This window comes from Porites lutea, chromosome 2 (assembly GCF_958299795.1).
Source record: "Porites lutea chromosome 2, jaPorLute2.1, whole genome shotgun sequence".
NCBI classification, from domain to species: Eukaryota; Metazoa; Cnidaria; class Anthozoa; order Scleractinia; family Poritidae; genus Porites; species Porites lutea.
The window spans coordinates 53,782,109-53,795,354 of NC_133202.1; the positions used below are offsets into that span (position 1 = coordinate 53,782,109).

The following is a 13,246-nucleotide window of genomic DNA, read 5'->3' on the forward strand; positions in this document are numbered from 1 at the left end:
AACATATCAGCTACCGCCAGGTTTATAACCAAGTACATGGCACCTGTTGAAAGTAGTACCTTTGATCAGCTAGAAAAGGAACACGCTTTATTCCGGCGTAACTAATCATGACAAGTCTTCCATCCAATAAAACAGGTGGCCTCGATATTTTTCAAACTGACACCACTGTTCCTCCTGATGACCCTTTCAATGTTGTTGCTTGTTTCCTCTGTGTGTTGGAATCTACTTTGACCACAAACTTTTTGGTTCGAACTGCTGGTGACAACTATAAAAACTTGTTTAAAACTCAGGCAATAAATGACAACCGGCACGCAGACGCCATCTTGAGTAAAAGAGCTAATTATGCAGGGTCACCTCCTGTTGGATCCAGTTCCCAAGAATGTGCAAATAAGCAGACAAAAATTAATTTTGATACCTAACTTTGCCTTTAACACTGTAACATCTGGGGCCAAAAGAGGATTGTATGACCATTAAACGATAATTTTGTGCTGCAAAACTAGCCAAGTTGCAAATCAGCAGTGCTTTTTTCTGAAAATAATAATAGTGACAACACGGGTGTGACATGATAAAAAATTCATGCGTTTTTAAATTTCTAATTTTTAACACTGGGAAAAAATGATGCGAAGTTGAGCTTGTTATGATTTCCTTTTGTATTCGAGCTAAACTTGACAAATAAGCCTTTTTTCGCTCATTGCACACAACAACATTTAAGAAACAATGATGATTTTAGCCGGTAGGCGTCAAGAAATAATTGAGAGGTACAACGCTTTTTCTTTCCGGGGGTTCAACAGTTCACAATTTAATCTAGCTGCCTTTTTTGTCGTCATCAGTTTACACAACTTACCTCAATCGCCAGCAGCTGCTTACTGAGACAAATTTTCTGGCTCTAGATACTCGGTGATACTCTTCACAAATTTCAGCGAGGAATTCTTCCAACGACTTCAAGTGATGAACCTTTTGTGACTTGTAAACACCTTGAATTTAAACAATAGGCTGTGCGTAGGCTTCCTCTTCTTTCAATTAAACGTACGTCATTAAGATGATAAGCAAATGGTCGTTTTTCGATTTACTGCCTGCCTTTTAAATCATTCTCCTTTCGTGAAATATTTGGATATTCTGTTGAGACCTGAGCCTTGGACCTATCACAGGGCTTAGCTATTTTTGGATTTTACCTCACTCAGGCTTCGACCAATCAACTGTTCGCTCAATTGTCATTCGTTTGGAACTCGATGAGTAGAAGTAATAAAACAAGGTCGCTTTTTACTCTCAAATATACTACTTTGCATGCACAGCTTTGACAGATGTAAAAGCACTAAGAGTAAATATTTTTTATTTCAATTATTCAGATGCTATTTCTAAGATGACTTTTGAATAAAACCTGCTCGCAATCCGTAAAATACAACTCACGAAAAAATGAAAACGTTATTTTTTTGGAGCCATTGAAAACGAGTTGCCTTAAAATAGTAAAAAATTTTCTATGATTTATTCTACCAGCCTTTAGTATACATCATTTAGGTGAGGATATTGCTCGATATTTTGCATCTCAGACAATTTAGGTGGCTAAATTTCCAAGGAGGTTAAATGATGTTTGACCTTTTATTGTCCATTATCCGTTCCCTTGCATTCTACAGGTGTCGGCGAGTCTTCAGCCTTGATTTAATACACCGTTTGGATAAAACCCTCAGGGGAAGAGATATCCAGTTTGAAAATAGGATGTCTTAAACCTAACAGCGTAAATAAATAAAATAAATAAGTAGTTTAATGACTTATGGTGCGCGTGTTACATGGAGATACATGTGAGCTCTCACGCACATGGAGATACATGTTTGCTCTCACGCGCGTTACACTAATATACACCTATTTCAATTAAGGTTGCTTCGGCGAAGAATGATTCATGATGCATGATCCATGTTTCATAGCCTGCAGTGCATTGTGGTAGATCGCTTTGTAGGCGGCCGGGGAAGTTTAACTTCGTGTTTTCCTGTGCGCAGTAACCCGCGAAATGGAGACAATAAACATCTGTCTCAAAATCCTAGCGGAACATAAGAAAGCTGTGAAAGAAAGTTTTCAGTTAAAACAAATTCCAAAATTTGCAAGTGCCGTTGAGCTAAAGAATTATATTGTAAGCGAGAAAGTCAAAGCTGCCAACGTGGAAAGCTTGGAAATAGGCTACTACGGCCCTCCGAGAGGTACTCGCTTTGTCATTATTGATGAAACTACCCTGGCTGAGGCGTATTCCACCGAAAAGCAAGAGTGGATAGTGATATGGGTATGGACCCCACCAGATCGAGTGGCCAACAAACGTCAAAGTCAAAGTTCCACGGCAGTCGCCAGCAGCAACGCTAAAAGATTGCGCCTATCAAGTAGGTGTTAAGAACCTATTTTCCTTTAAACTCCGTTTGCATTGCTAGTTTTTGTTCGTTGGTTTTCCGTTTATCTGCATGCCTTTTAAATTTTAAGGTGAACAGCACGATGGGGAGGACGACTTTTCAGACATGTACAAAAGATTGGTGGAAAAACATGGCTCGGAATTGCCCGATTTTAAGCTCCGAGTGTGGGCCAGGATGCTGGTAAGTCCAATAAAACAAGCCAATTACCTTCTGATGTCAACCTTTCAGCTCTAAAAATACTAAATAAACTCGTAATGTAAAGTTGTTTATTATTGTACGACTTGTACACAAGCCTAATAAATGCAGATGGAAAGAAAGGCGGCGACAAGGGCTGCCAAAATGTTGCATAAAAAGTGGATTCGCGCTCTGACTATTAATCTTCATCGCGATTATTCCAATTCTCTTACTTCGGTAAAAGTAGGCGAACTCTTCTTAGAGTTAAACTCCTAAGAACCTTATTCAAGTTAAGAAAGAGAAAGAACATTTTGCCGTCGCTTGCTTACGTACTCTACAAAACGTTAAATTTAGCATTTTGACGTGGTAGTCGTGCAGTGAAGGCAAAGAAATGTACCAAAAAACGTGATACACGTGCAGAGTTGTTATTTTGCTAATCACTGAACCTATTGTTTTGTTTTACGTTCTTGTTGCAGTGTTGTTATTTTGCTAATCACTGCACCTATTGTTTTGTTGTATGTTCTTGTTGCCATCGACTTCGTCGGATCCTACCTGATGTGCGAGTAAAAGAAGATTCGTTGAAAATTTGCTTCAATTCGCATATTTACACAGGGAAAAACCTGGACTTAAATCTGGCAGTAAAAATGGCTTTAGCAATGGCTTTAGCATTAGTAGTTTGAAATTTTTGCAGGACCAATTAGCGGTTTCTGATGGAACAATTTTTGTGGTTTACAAGATGCTTGTCATTTGTACATTCTGTTCTTTTGGCAGGCAAATAAAGTGTGGAGCAGCGAAGAAGAATGTCCTCAGCATTCGTTTTTTATGGGCAAAAAGCCGAAGCAACAGCAGGGGCCTGCGGCACACACCGCAAACCAGAACAAGGTGAAGTATTACCCAAGAGTCACGGCCTTAGGAATTTTTAAAAGTTAATAACATTTGGGTGGGGGAGGGGGGGGGGGGAATAAGATCCACAAATATTGAAAAAGGTGTCGTGAATTAAATAGGTTAGGAATACGATTATGATAAAATCCCCCCTCCCCCATAAACTGAGAAACCTTTAAACGAATGTATTGCTTTTGCCTATTTGAAGAATTATAAATTAGGAATTTACGCCTTCTTTTCAGGTGCAGCTTCGTGGAGAAATCCTAAGACAGTTACGGGAACTGAAAGATTTAAAGGATGCTGATGTCTTGGACTCCACACAATTTGAGAATCAGAAGCGCATCCTGTTAACAGAGCTGAATGGGCTCCAGTAAACAGGCATAATCCTGCGCTTCATTACATTGTTTTGCTATACTGTAAAATCAATAATTCTGACAACGATTGCTAAAATTAAAACCAAATTTATGTCGGGAAAGTTAAAACACAGAAGAGAACACACTTTTGTTTTTGTGGGCGTAATAATCATGAATAATAAAAATCGTGAAATTGCGTGAAAAAACTCGGCTTTTATTTCTTGGTCTATCAAACACAAGAGTTAAATGTCAATCGTTCACAGCCTGGCCTAAATCTTGCCACTTTGTTCAGGGAGGGTTAATATACATAGTGGCTTGTCGTCGCCGTTGGGCCACTGAGGCAAGAGGACGGGACCCGCTTAAGTACAAATTAAGCACGGCAGGCCTAAAACATAGGTACTAGTGGGCTAACAGGTCAGTTGTAAGGGCTGGTTGACTAATTACGTCCCTGTAGAGTGCATGTTAGTTTACAGATATTCTGAGTGTCGAATGTAGTTTCGCACTTGCTCGTCGAAAACGCTTAAAAATCCTTCCATGACCATGTTTTCGGGTTGATCACACATTCGCCATTCTTGATCATTTTCTCTGATCCACGACTTCACTTGCGAAATTATTCCCTCACACGGCATGAAGTCGGGGCTGTATGGAGGGAGGTAGACGAGTAGAGCACCAGTGGCGTTTATTGCCCTCACAACGTCGGCAGTATGGTGAATTGCAGCATTATCTGTTTTCAAAATAATAACAGAAAGGATAAGGTTAATAACTCAACTTTTGTCTTCAATGCATCTGCGCCTGGCCGAAATCCCTCTACCAAAATTACAGCTAACGCCTGTTTAACGTTCATTTTCCACTTGTTATTGAACAGGGTATTGAGCTTGGTATCTCTGTAATGATTCTTAAGTGGGCTGGTTGCTTTTGTGAGATAATAATCACTATATAAAAGTAAAAAGAATAGTAAGGTATCAGTCTGCATGGTTAATTGAGCCTATACATCTTTTTCCAAAGAACAATGAACTTACCCATTACAACGATCGAGCGCGGATTTATCCCGTTAAAAGGATTGACATGAGGGGCCAAGTGGTCATGAACAAAATCCAAGAAGACATCACTGTTAACATTTCCGCGATAGATCCCTACATCAAGGAGGCCTTCTGTTGAAGCGATGGGAATGGCTGAAATGCGTGGACCCCAATTAGCATGTGGCCGCACTACCTCCGCCCGCATTCCGCGAAAACTTCGGCCGTACTTTCTGCTGATCCGCTTGTCCTATGAATAACCAAAATAACCCAAACATGTCTTATTCATCAACGTTACGCATTGGGAAAGCGATTCTCAGGGTTTCGTTATCTTACAGAAATGCAAGTCAAATGGACCTTTTCGGCTTGTATGTTTTGTTTTCCCAATGCAGACCTCGAGCTGTTCTCAAGAGAATTTGCATTTTGTCGTCTCATAAATTATGCTTTCATGTGTTGAACACACGCACATAGGATGATACAAGGTTAATGTAGCCCGCCGCTCCAATGAGCGAAGTATAAAACCACAACAACAATGAAAACAACAACAGGATTTCAGTTAAGCCCAGTGACTTGTATTGGAGAACGGAAAAATTAAAGCAAGTGAAACAAAAACTCACTGCACTTTGCACATTAAGCTAAATAATTTACGAATTTTTTGAGTAAAGAGAAAGTGGTTCAAAGAGATTTGACAAAAAATTTTAATAACATTCCATGTTTGCTGAGGCAGGTTTTGAGGCAACAATTTCTTTGGCGTCAAATTGGCCAATTTCGGGACAAAAGTCAGCTATATCATCAAAATAGTTTATTCTAAGTATTTGTGGGATTTCCTTGGCTGGTGATCAACACTTCCAAAAAGAAAAATAAATTTTGATGCGATATGACTGTACATGTAAATAAGTCGTGTGCCAACTTACAAATCCACTCTCGTCCAAAAACACCAGCATATCAGCATCAAACAAACAAATATTTGCCCAGTACATTTGTCGAAGTTCTTCGTTTCTCTGCGACGCAATCTGTCGAACCTATAAATTGGACAAATCGTTAGGCTAATATAAGACAATTTTAACCACGCAAGTGGAAGGCAAATATTAAGATTACCTTTTTGCGTGTTATTCCATTGCGTTGGAAGTAATAATGAATAGAGGAAAGGGCGAATTCGGAGCCTGTGCTTCTGTAAATTTGATCAAAAATTTCATTTAAGGACACTGTTGCATTTTCCAGAACTGCCTCCATAATTATAAGCTCTTCTGGCGGCTGGAAATGCAAGCTTCCCAGAGGTCTTCCGATCTTCTTTGCTTTCACATCACCAGAAACAAAATAACCATGTAAGTAGCGCCTAAGAGTCCATTTGGATATCCCAAGATGGAAACAGGTTTCTTCCTCTGAATACCCACAAAAATGCCTGATCCAAATCGCCCTCCAACGGAGGTCTTCAGAGTATGGCGCGGGCATGTTACAAACTGCGCTTGCTCCCGTAATGCACCGCGCGCTATGAAACATGGATCATGCATCATGAATCATTCTTCGCCGAAGCAACCTTAATTGAAATAGGTGTATAACAATTATTCACCGAAGTGGAGGTGGCTAGTCCTGGATATCCACGACTAGCTACCGACACTGAGGTGAATAATTGTTTTAGTATATACTAAAACAGTGACATCATTGAGCACAAAAATGATGATTTTTACAATTTTTTTACAATTTTGGCGCGTAATGACCGGGCGGCTGCGGCCGTCGCTTTATTCTTGCCGACAATTAAATTTTCAAGGCATTTGTTTAGCTCTTGCGGGGAAATTTCTTCAAAAGGAGTTGTGAATTCTTTCTGTATTTAAAATCATTCTATAAAAAAAGATTATTAAATTTAGTTTGAAGCTTATTTATGAACAACTCAACTAAATAAAGTAAGCAAGACTTAAACTTAATTTGCATTTGTAAACAAAAACTTTTTCACCAGTTTTATCGATAAATTAGTGTCAAAAAGACAAAGCTTTACCTGTTAAAACTTCCAATCCGAACTTCGTCACCTTCTTCGTGTATTTCGGAAACAGCTTGCTTGATTAGTTGTGAAATTTGTTTGTTTGTTTACGGCAGAAAACCGGGAAGGCATTTTGCTCGCAACTTACGCGAGTTTGGCGTTGCTCGCTCGGAGGAACTGGAGGTGAATCAGTGAATAGTGCAGGATATTCACTGATTGGGTAGCCAATCAGAGCGCTCGAAAAACACTATCCACTGTTTTAGTATATACTAAATAGATTTAGCCAGGGCTAAAAGCGAAGCTCTGGTTAATAATGCTTATACACAAAATAATTAAATCGTGTAATGCTAAACAGAGACGACAATGGAAATGGCTTCAAGACTAATAGATCTAATTAGCAAAAAACCAATTGCAGGTGCAGCACGCTTTTTTGTCTTTCTCTTGCCGTTGTTTTGCACGACTAGAACGCTGTTTTGTAAGAATAAAACGTCAAACTTCCTAGTTACACATTATTTTTATGGAGGAAATGTCGTATGTGTTTACCCAATACTTTGTTTCCTGTGTTCATGTTCGCCTGCATTTTTTTCACCGCCGCTCACAGCTGCGCTCATTTTCACCTTGCTGGCCGCTAGCATTTCTCATTTTCTCACCGCCGCATTGAAAGTCCATGTTTGTCTCCTTTGTTTTCAATAACTCGCTCTAGCTCCTTCTCTGTTATCCACGTTAGTGTAAACATAAAAAATAACGCCGAAAAAGGCACGACTTTGTTAGCGTTTTTTCTTTCTAAGGAACCTGTCATTTATTAGACACAGGGAGGGCTGGTGCAATTCTTTTTTCCCAGGTGAATTCTTTTTTTATGCCCTCCCACAATTTCCTGCAGAAATGTAACCCTTCCCCTAGTATGGTCCAAAATAGCTATGACCCTCCCCACGCTAAAAGATATGACAGGGATTATTACTATTAAAAGAGATCAACTTTTACCTTGTGATGAAGGGAGGCGCCAATAGGACATTCAGGAACAGGTATCTAAGTTACTCAATATTGAGCACGAATAATCCTGGTGCTGCTGGAAAATTTTACACGATTATGTTCTTGTCCCGACTGATCAGTTAATACTGAGGGCGAACATTAGGAAGCTCAGTAAGTTACTCGAGAACATATCAGATATGGAAAGACGCATTAAAGCTCAACTTAACACCCTGTTTCACTCAAAGACTGGTAATTTGATACGAGGAGAAGAGTATTCTAAATCGTTTGATGAAGATTTTATTACAAGTCTTGATGTAGCTAAAAAAAGAGTAAACAGTGAATTGAAATATCTTAATGAGAAACTTGATCAATGCAAAGACATGTTTCGTGGTGTGTTACTGTTGAAAAACAAATCAAGAAAAAGATTACAGAAACAGAACAAAAGGAAGAGCAGAAAAAGGAAACAGCATAGAGGAAGTAAAAATTTTAAACTACTTCATCAGCTTTTGTCAGCAGACTTAAATTCAAATGTTATTGACATTCACAATGTGAATGTAGAATCTCTTGCACGCCTTTCAGTTAGACAGATCAGGTGGCTGACAAAAATGGCAAAGAATGGTCACTTGACAGAAAGAGCTATTACAACAGCACAAGACTATCTAGATGGTTTTATGGTCAAAGAAAGTAAGGAAGAACCGGATACAGATGAAAGTCTCTCCGGGGAAGATAGTGACAGCTTGAGTGTGATGACTTAACCTTAAATATTGTGATGCTCCACTGAGAGGTTTAATGTGAGCTGGATTAATTTATACTGTTTCAACAATTAATATGTGTTGATTGGTTGGTTCTCAAAGAAAATCTTCAAGAACGTTTATATATAAAATGTTTTGTTTGATATGTAATGACTGCTTTTGTGCAACAGTTGAATTACATGTAGGGTTGTTGGGTTGTTCAGCTTACTGTGCAAGGGACTTCTTTGTTAAATAATATATTTTATTTCTTTAATTTATTTTTATTTTAAGTGAACACCAATGTTTGCTAAAAATGGTATGGCCCTCCCCAAAGCCCCGCTTAAATTTTTGTTGACCCTCCCCTTTTTGGCTACATAAAATTTAATGACCCCCCCCCCCCCCATTTGCACCAGCCCCCCCCCTCTCCCCCCCCCTCTAATAAAAGACAGGTCCCTAAAAGTCCAGGCGGCCATGTGATTTCCTTCCAAATAAAACCTTGAGTTGCATTTGGGTTGCCATACCTGTTGATTCAGTTATTTTGCATTGGTATGCCTGTGGTGCGGAGGGACGGTCGCTCGCTCGCAGGGTGGATAAAGGTTGCAATATTTATCCGCCCTGCTTCCTCGCTCGCTCACTCGCTCGCTCGGTGTACGGTCACGTGATTACCAAATTTTCTCGGATGGGTAGATTACCACATTTCCTTAGCTATCGGGCTCCGCTAAAAATGAATGCAATAAAACATAGTGGTGTTTATCATATCACACTAGTGTTTTACTCTACTTTGTTTTACTCTACTTTACTTTACTCTTTATACCACTCGTAAAATTCATAAAAACTACATCCGGGACCCGAGTGGTTTATTTTCCATAATCTCACGAATGAGTTTATCGATGACATAATTTCGGTAATAGTAGATGATCATGAGGTACTTCCTTCCGTTAAAGTCAAAGATGTCTGTTCCTAATTTTTTCCCATGGTCTACTGGGAAGATCAGGTTGCATGATTGGCAGCACTGGCTGAGCTGATGAGTGTTTGATGCATAAGTAGCAGTCTTTCACCATTTGTCTGATGTCATTAGAGATACCCGGCCAGAATACATACTCCCTATCCAGGAGAGAACAAGACAAAACAATAAAAGTGTGGTGGCGGTGGTGGTGGAGGGAAAACAATAGAAATGTGGTGGTGGTGGTGGAAAAGAAGTGGTGGTGGTTGTACATAGTTTCACTATTCGCGAAGTGGTGTTGAAAAAAAGTTGAGTCTAGGGTCGATGTAGGGTCGATATGGGGTCGATGTATTTGTAAATTGAAAAATATATAGAATAAATGAGGAGGTGGTGGAGGAGGGAATTAAAAAAGTTGAGGAGAGAAAATATTAAGATTGTGGAGGAGGGAATTAAAAATTGAGAAAAAAATAAAATTATGGAGGAGGGAATAAAAAAACAAAAAATTGAGAAGGGAAAATAATAAAATTGTGCAGGAAGAAAACGCAGAGTAAAAAAAAGATAGGTTGCCTTCTTTGACTATTTTAATAGAATCTTTAATCTAATCTTTTTGCAATTATTAAAGGGTCATAACGTTGATTTCTTGTGTCTTAAAAAACGTGTCTGGTTTTATTGCGAGCATTTAACAGTCGCGTGTTTTTATTTATCCTTGTCATAGAGTGTTTTATTGTTTTGTGTTTTTATAATAATACGTCAAGGCTCTCCCTTGGGTTTTTTACTATGGAGCAATTTGTATGCAGCGGTAACGTTGCGAGTATGCGCGAGCCGCTGAGCGAAAGTTTGTGGTGGTATTGGATCGCAGGGTTGACCCTATTCGGGGAATGGTGGACTGACGGAATGATGGAACGGAATGGCGGAATACACGGAATATTCTAAACTAAGGAATATGCGGAATATACTAAAGCGTGGAATAAGAGAAAAATAGTTAAAAAATGATATACATGTATACAGTCGACTCCCATAACTCGAACCCTCGCTACTGACTCGAACCTCATGCTAACTCGAAGTAATACTAATTTTTGTTTCTCTTCAGATCATTTTGATATGATTTTAGCCTCAACAAACTCAAGCCATGTTTTAAGCACGTGAAAAGTTAAAAAAAATAGACCTTACCGTAATGATTCGATTAAGCGTCCAGGGCGCTTATTTACTTTTGGTGCCTCAAGGGAGGACGCTTTCTCGGCACAGGGCGCTAATTTCTTTTTTGAGAAACAACCGAATGTTAAAAAAAACTTCAATATTTATTTAAAAACGAACAATAACAGAAACTGTAACAGTAACAAATACTGACAGTAAATGTTCAGTTTACGTGAGGGACTTACCTTGAAACTTGTAGGGTATGTGCCGATGGAACTTTCCTTCCTTATATTCACCTTTCTTAAAAAAGTCGGCAGTGAGAACAAAGTGCAAGTCAAGGTGAATGGATCAAGGAGACTGGAAACGAACTTGTTGTCCCTGGATCCTAATCCTCGCCAGAACGACCGGCCGAGCAATCAACACAAAACTTGAAGAAGAGATCCTTCGTTTTAAGAATTTATGCACTCACATGGACATAAGACCACTGTTTTTGTAAAGTGGCATTACCATTCGTTTGTGAGCTATTAAATGAAAGTGAAACTCGGTTGATACGTACCCGTACTCTTATATAACATTACAAAGGGGGCGCTTGTTGGAATGAGGGCGCTTATTAACAAAACCTTATTTGAAGGGGGCGCTTATTCGAAAGGGGGGTGCTTATTGAGAGGAGGATGCTAAATCGAATCATTACGGTAATCACGGTTTTGGAGGCCATCTTGACGGGTAAGCAACCGCGTGAAAATATCCAGTGTTGTGTGTAATTTTTTTCTTCTTGCCGACTAAAATTTCCCAGGAAAAAACGCAGACAAAAGTCTGGAAAATCTAAAGCAAGCGACCGGACAAATTCAGGCACAGGTGCGGCCCCCAGTAATTGTTAGTACAATCATTTGCTGTGAAGCTTAAGTTTACAATTCTTCTTTTTTTAGAACAGCTGTTCTATGAAAATTATCCGACATTAGATTCCCACACAAGACCCTTCACCCGTCAAAATGGCTATAGTGTGGATGTACGGCAGTACAATATTTCAAAACAACCGAGTATTCTTTGCCTCTGCGTTTTGGTCAGTCCAGTTCAATTCAAATGCAGAATATTCTGTAAATTCCGTGTTTTAGAGTATTCCGTATATTCCATATTTTAGAATTTTCCGTCTATTCCGCCATTCTGTTCCATCATTTCGTCTTTCCACCATTCCACCGAAGAGAGTCAGCAGATCGCGGCGAATGCAATAAAAAAAAATGGCGCGTGTTTCAAAAGTTACCATCGTCTTAGTTATCTGTTCTTCCTTTGTAGAGTGCAGAAAAGACAAAGTTTTCTGTGTAATATGCGAGAATTGTCTCGAGGCTAATAAGCCGCAGATCATTCACAATTTTGCGCGGTTTGTGAGTGATTATTGTTTCGTGTTTTGGCTTGCACGTGGACACGTCCAGCTTAGATGGGGTTCTGTGAAACAGCTGTAGAACTCCTCTATTAAAATACTGGATAACTGGGAAGAATCTCTTCATGTAAGTTGTGAGAGAGTACAAAACGTTTACGCTTGAGCTTCGAATAAAACGCTTTGAAAGAAAATTCTAAATACTAGTCTGTTTATATAGTCATAATTACCGTTCTTGCGACAATATCCTTGCACGAATGCAATTTCACGTCTGTTATGGTTCAGAAACGCCCTGTTGCTCAGAGATGTGCAACCTCAATGCAGCGATTCTGCCAGTGAATACTTTTCAGAGATACGCCGCAGACCAGGTGCAGTGCCCTAGTTCTGCAACTGATTACATTTCCAAGATATATATCCCACCCAAGGTTATGAAATTGAATGTTTCCGTTTTTGACTACATTCTATAAAACTAAAGACCCAAATCTAGAAATAGCATCTATTAAATGTATGTAATGCCTTTACTTATTCAGGGGCCCGTTTCTCGAAAGTCCCGGTAACTTTACGGGCCCGAAATCAAATATTCAAATCGAAATATAAAGAATAAAAGCGCAGGTCCTGGCTAGCAAACTACTCCATTTTGTTTCATTAACCGGCCATTTTATCATGTTAGATGCAAAACTGTTGAAACCTCGATCTTCAATGTAAACAGAGACAGCTTACCGGGCCCGTTAATTATCGGGACTTTCGAGAAACGGGCCCCTGGGCTGTAGGCAGAATTTTGTAATATGGTGGCTGACTTGACTCCAAGATGCCCCTATTGTTGGTTTTCACATAACGTCATTAAAATTCAAACTACAAAACTATTGATCTTACTGAGAATTTACTTTCATGAGGTATTAGAGCAGCCGAAAACTAATTTTCATACAAATTTTCGCTTCAAAAGGGTTCTTGGTTTGGTGATAGAGTACGCTTGAATTTCTAAGCTACTGCGTGACGTGGCATTTACATGACGGCTGAGAGAGCTGTCTTGTACAGGCCCTGGTCTTGTAGGTTAAAAAGCGACGTATTTCGGGGAATTTTGCTATCTAAACAGTTCATGTAATTAGGAAAAGTATTACTTTAATGTTTATGAGTTCAGTCCTCGAGGAATAAATTCACGCTTTTGTACCAAAACTCGGCAACAGATGTTTTTGTTGGTTTCCGTCCGCCTTGTTGGTGCTCATCCAGGTGGACATCAGCATGGAGTCTCCATACAAATCTCTATAAATTTGGGTAAAACATTTCTTCGGATATCTTGTATACGAAAT

The 13,246-nt window shown here is 39.3% G+C and overlaps 2 protein-coding genes across 2 annotated transcripts; one reads left to right on the top strand and one right to left on the bottom strand.

Annotated features, from left to right (window-relative positions):
- Positions 1 to 2,002: 2,002 nt before the first annotated feature.
- LOC140926425 (uncharacterized) lies at positions 2,003 to 3,820 on the top strand. The gene is made up of 4 exons (XM_073376169.1): positions 2,003 to 2,363; positions 2,461 to 2,570; positions 3,336 to 3,446; positions 3,689 to 3,820. The coding sequence occupies exons 1-4, from the start codon at positions 2,003 to 2,005 to the stop codon at positions 3,818 to 3,820; spliced, it is 714 nt and encodes a 237-aa protein (XP_073232270.1).
- Positions 3,821 to 4,164: 344 nt separating this feature from the next.
- LOC140927204 (uncharacterized) lies at positions 4,165 to 6,367 on the bottom strand. The gene is made up of 4 exons (XM_073376846.1): positions 5,914 to 6,367; positions 5,730 to 5,837; positions 4,819 to 5,065; positions 4,165 to 4,523 (listed from the first exon to the last, which is right to left on the bottom strand). The coding sequence occupies exons 1-4, from the start codon at positions 6,313 to 6,315 to the stop codon at positions 4,267 to 4,269; spliced, it is 1,014 nt and encodes a 337-aa protein (XP_073232947.1). The 5' UTR covers positions 6,316 to 6,367; the 3' UTR covers positions 4,165 to 4,266.
- Positions 6,368 to 13,246: the final 6,879 nt, after the last annotated feature.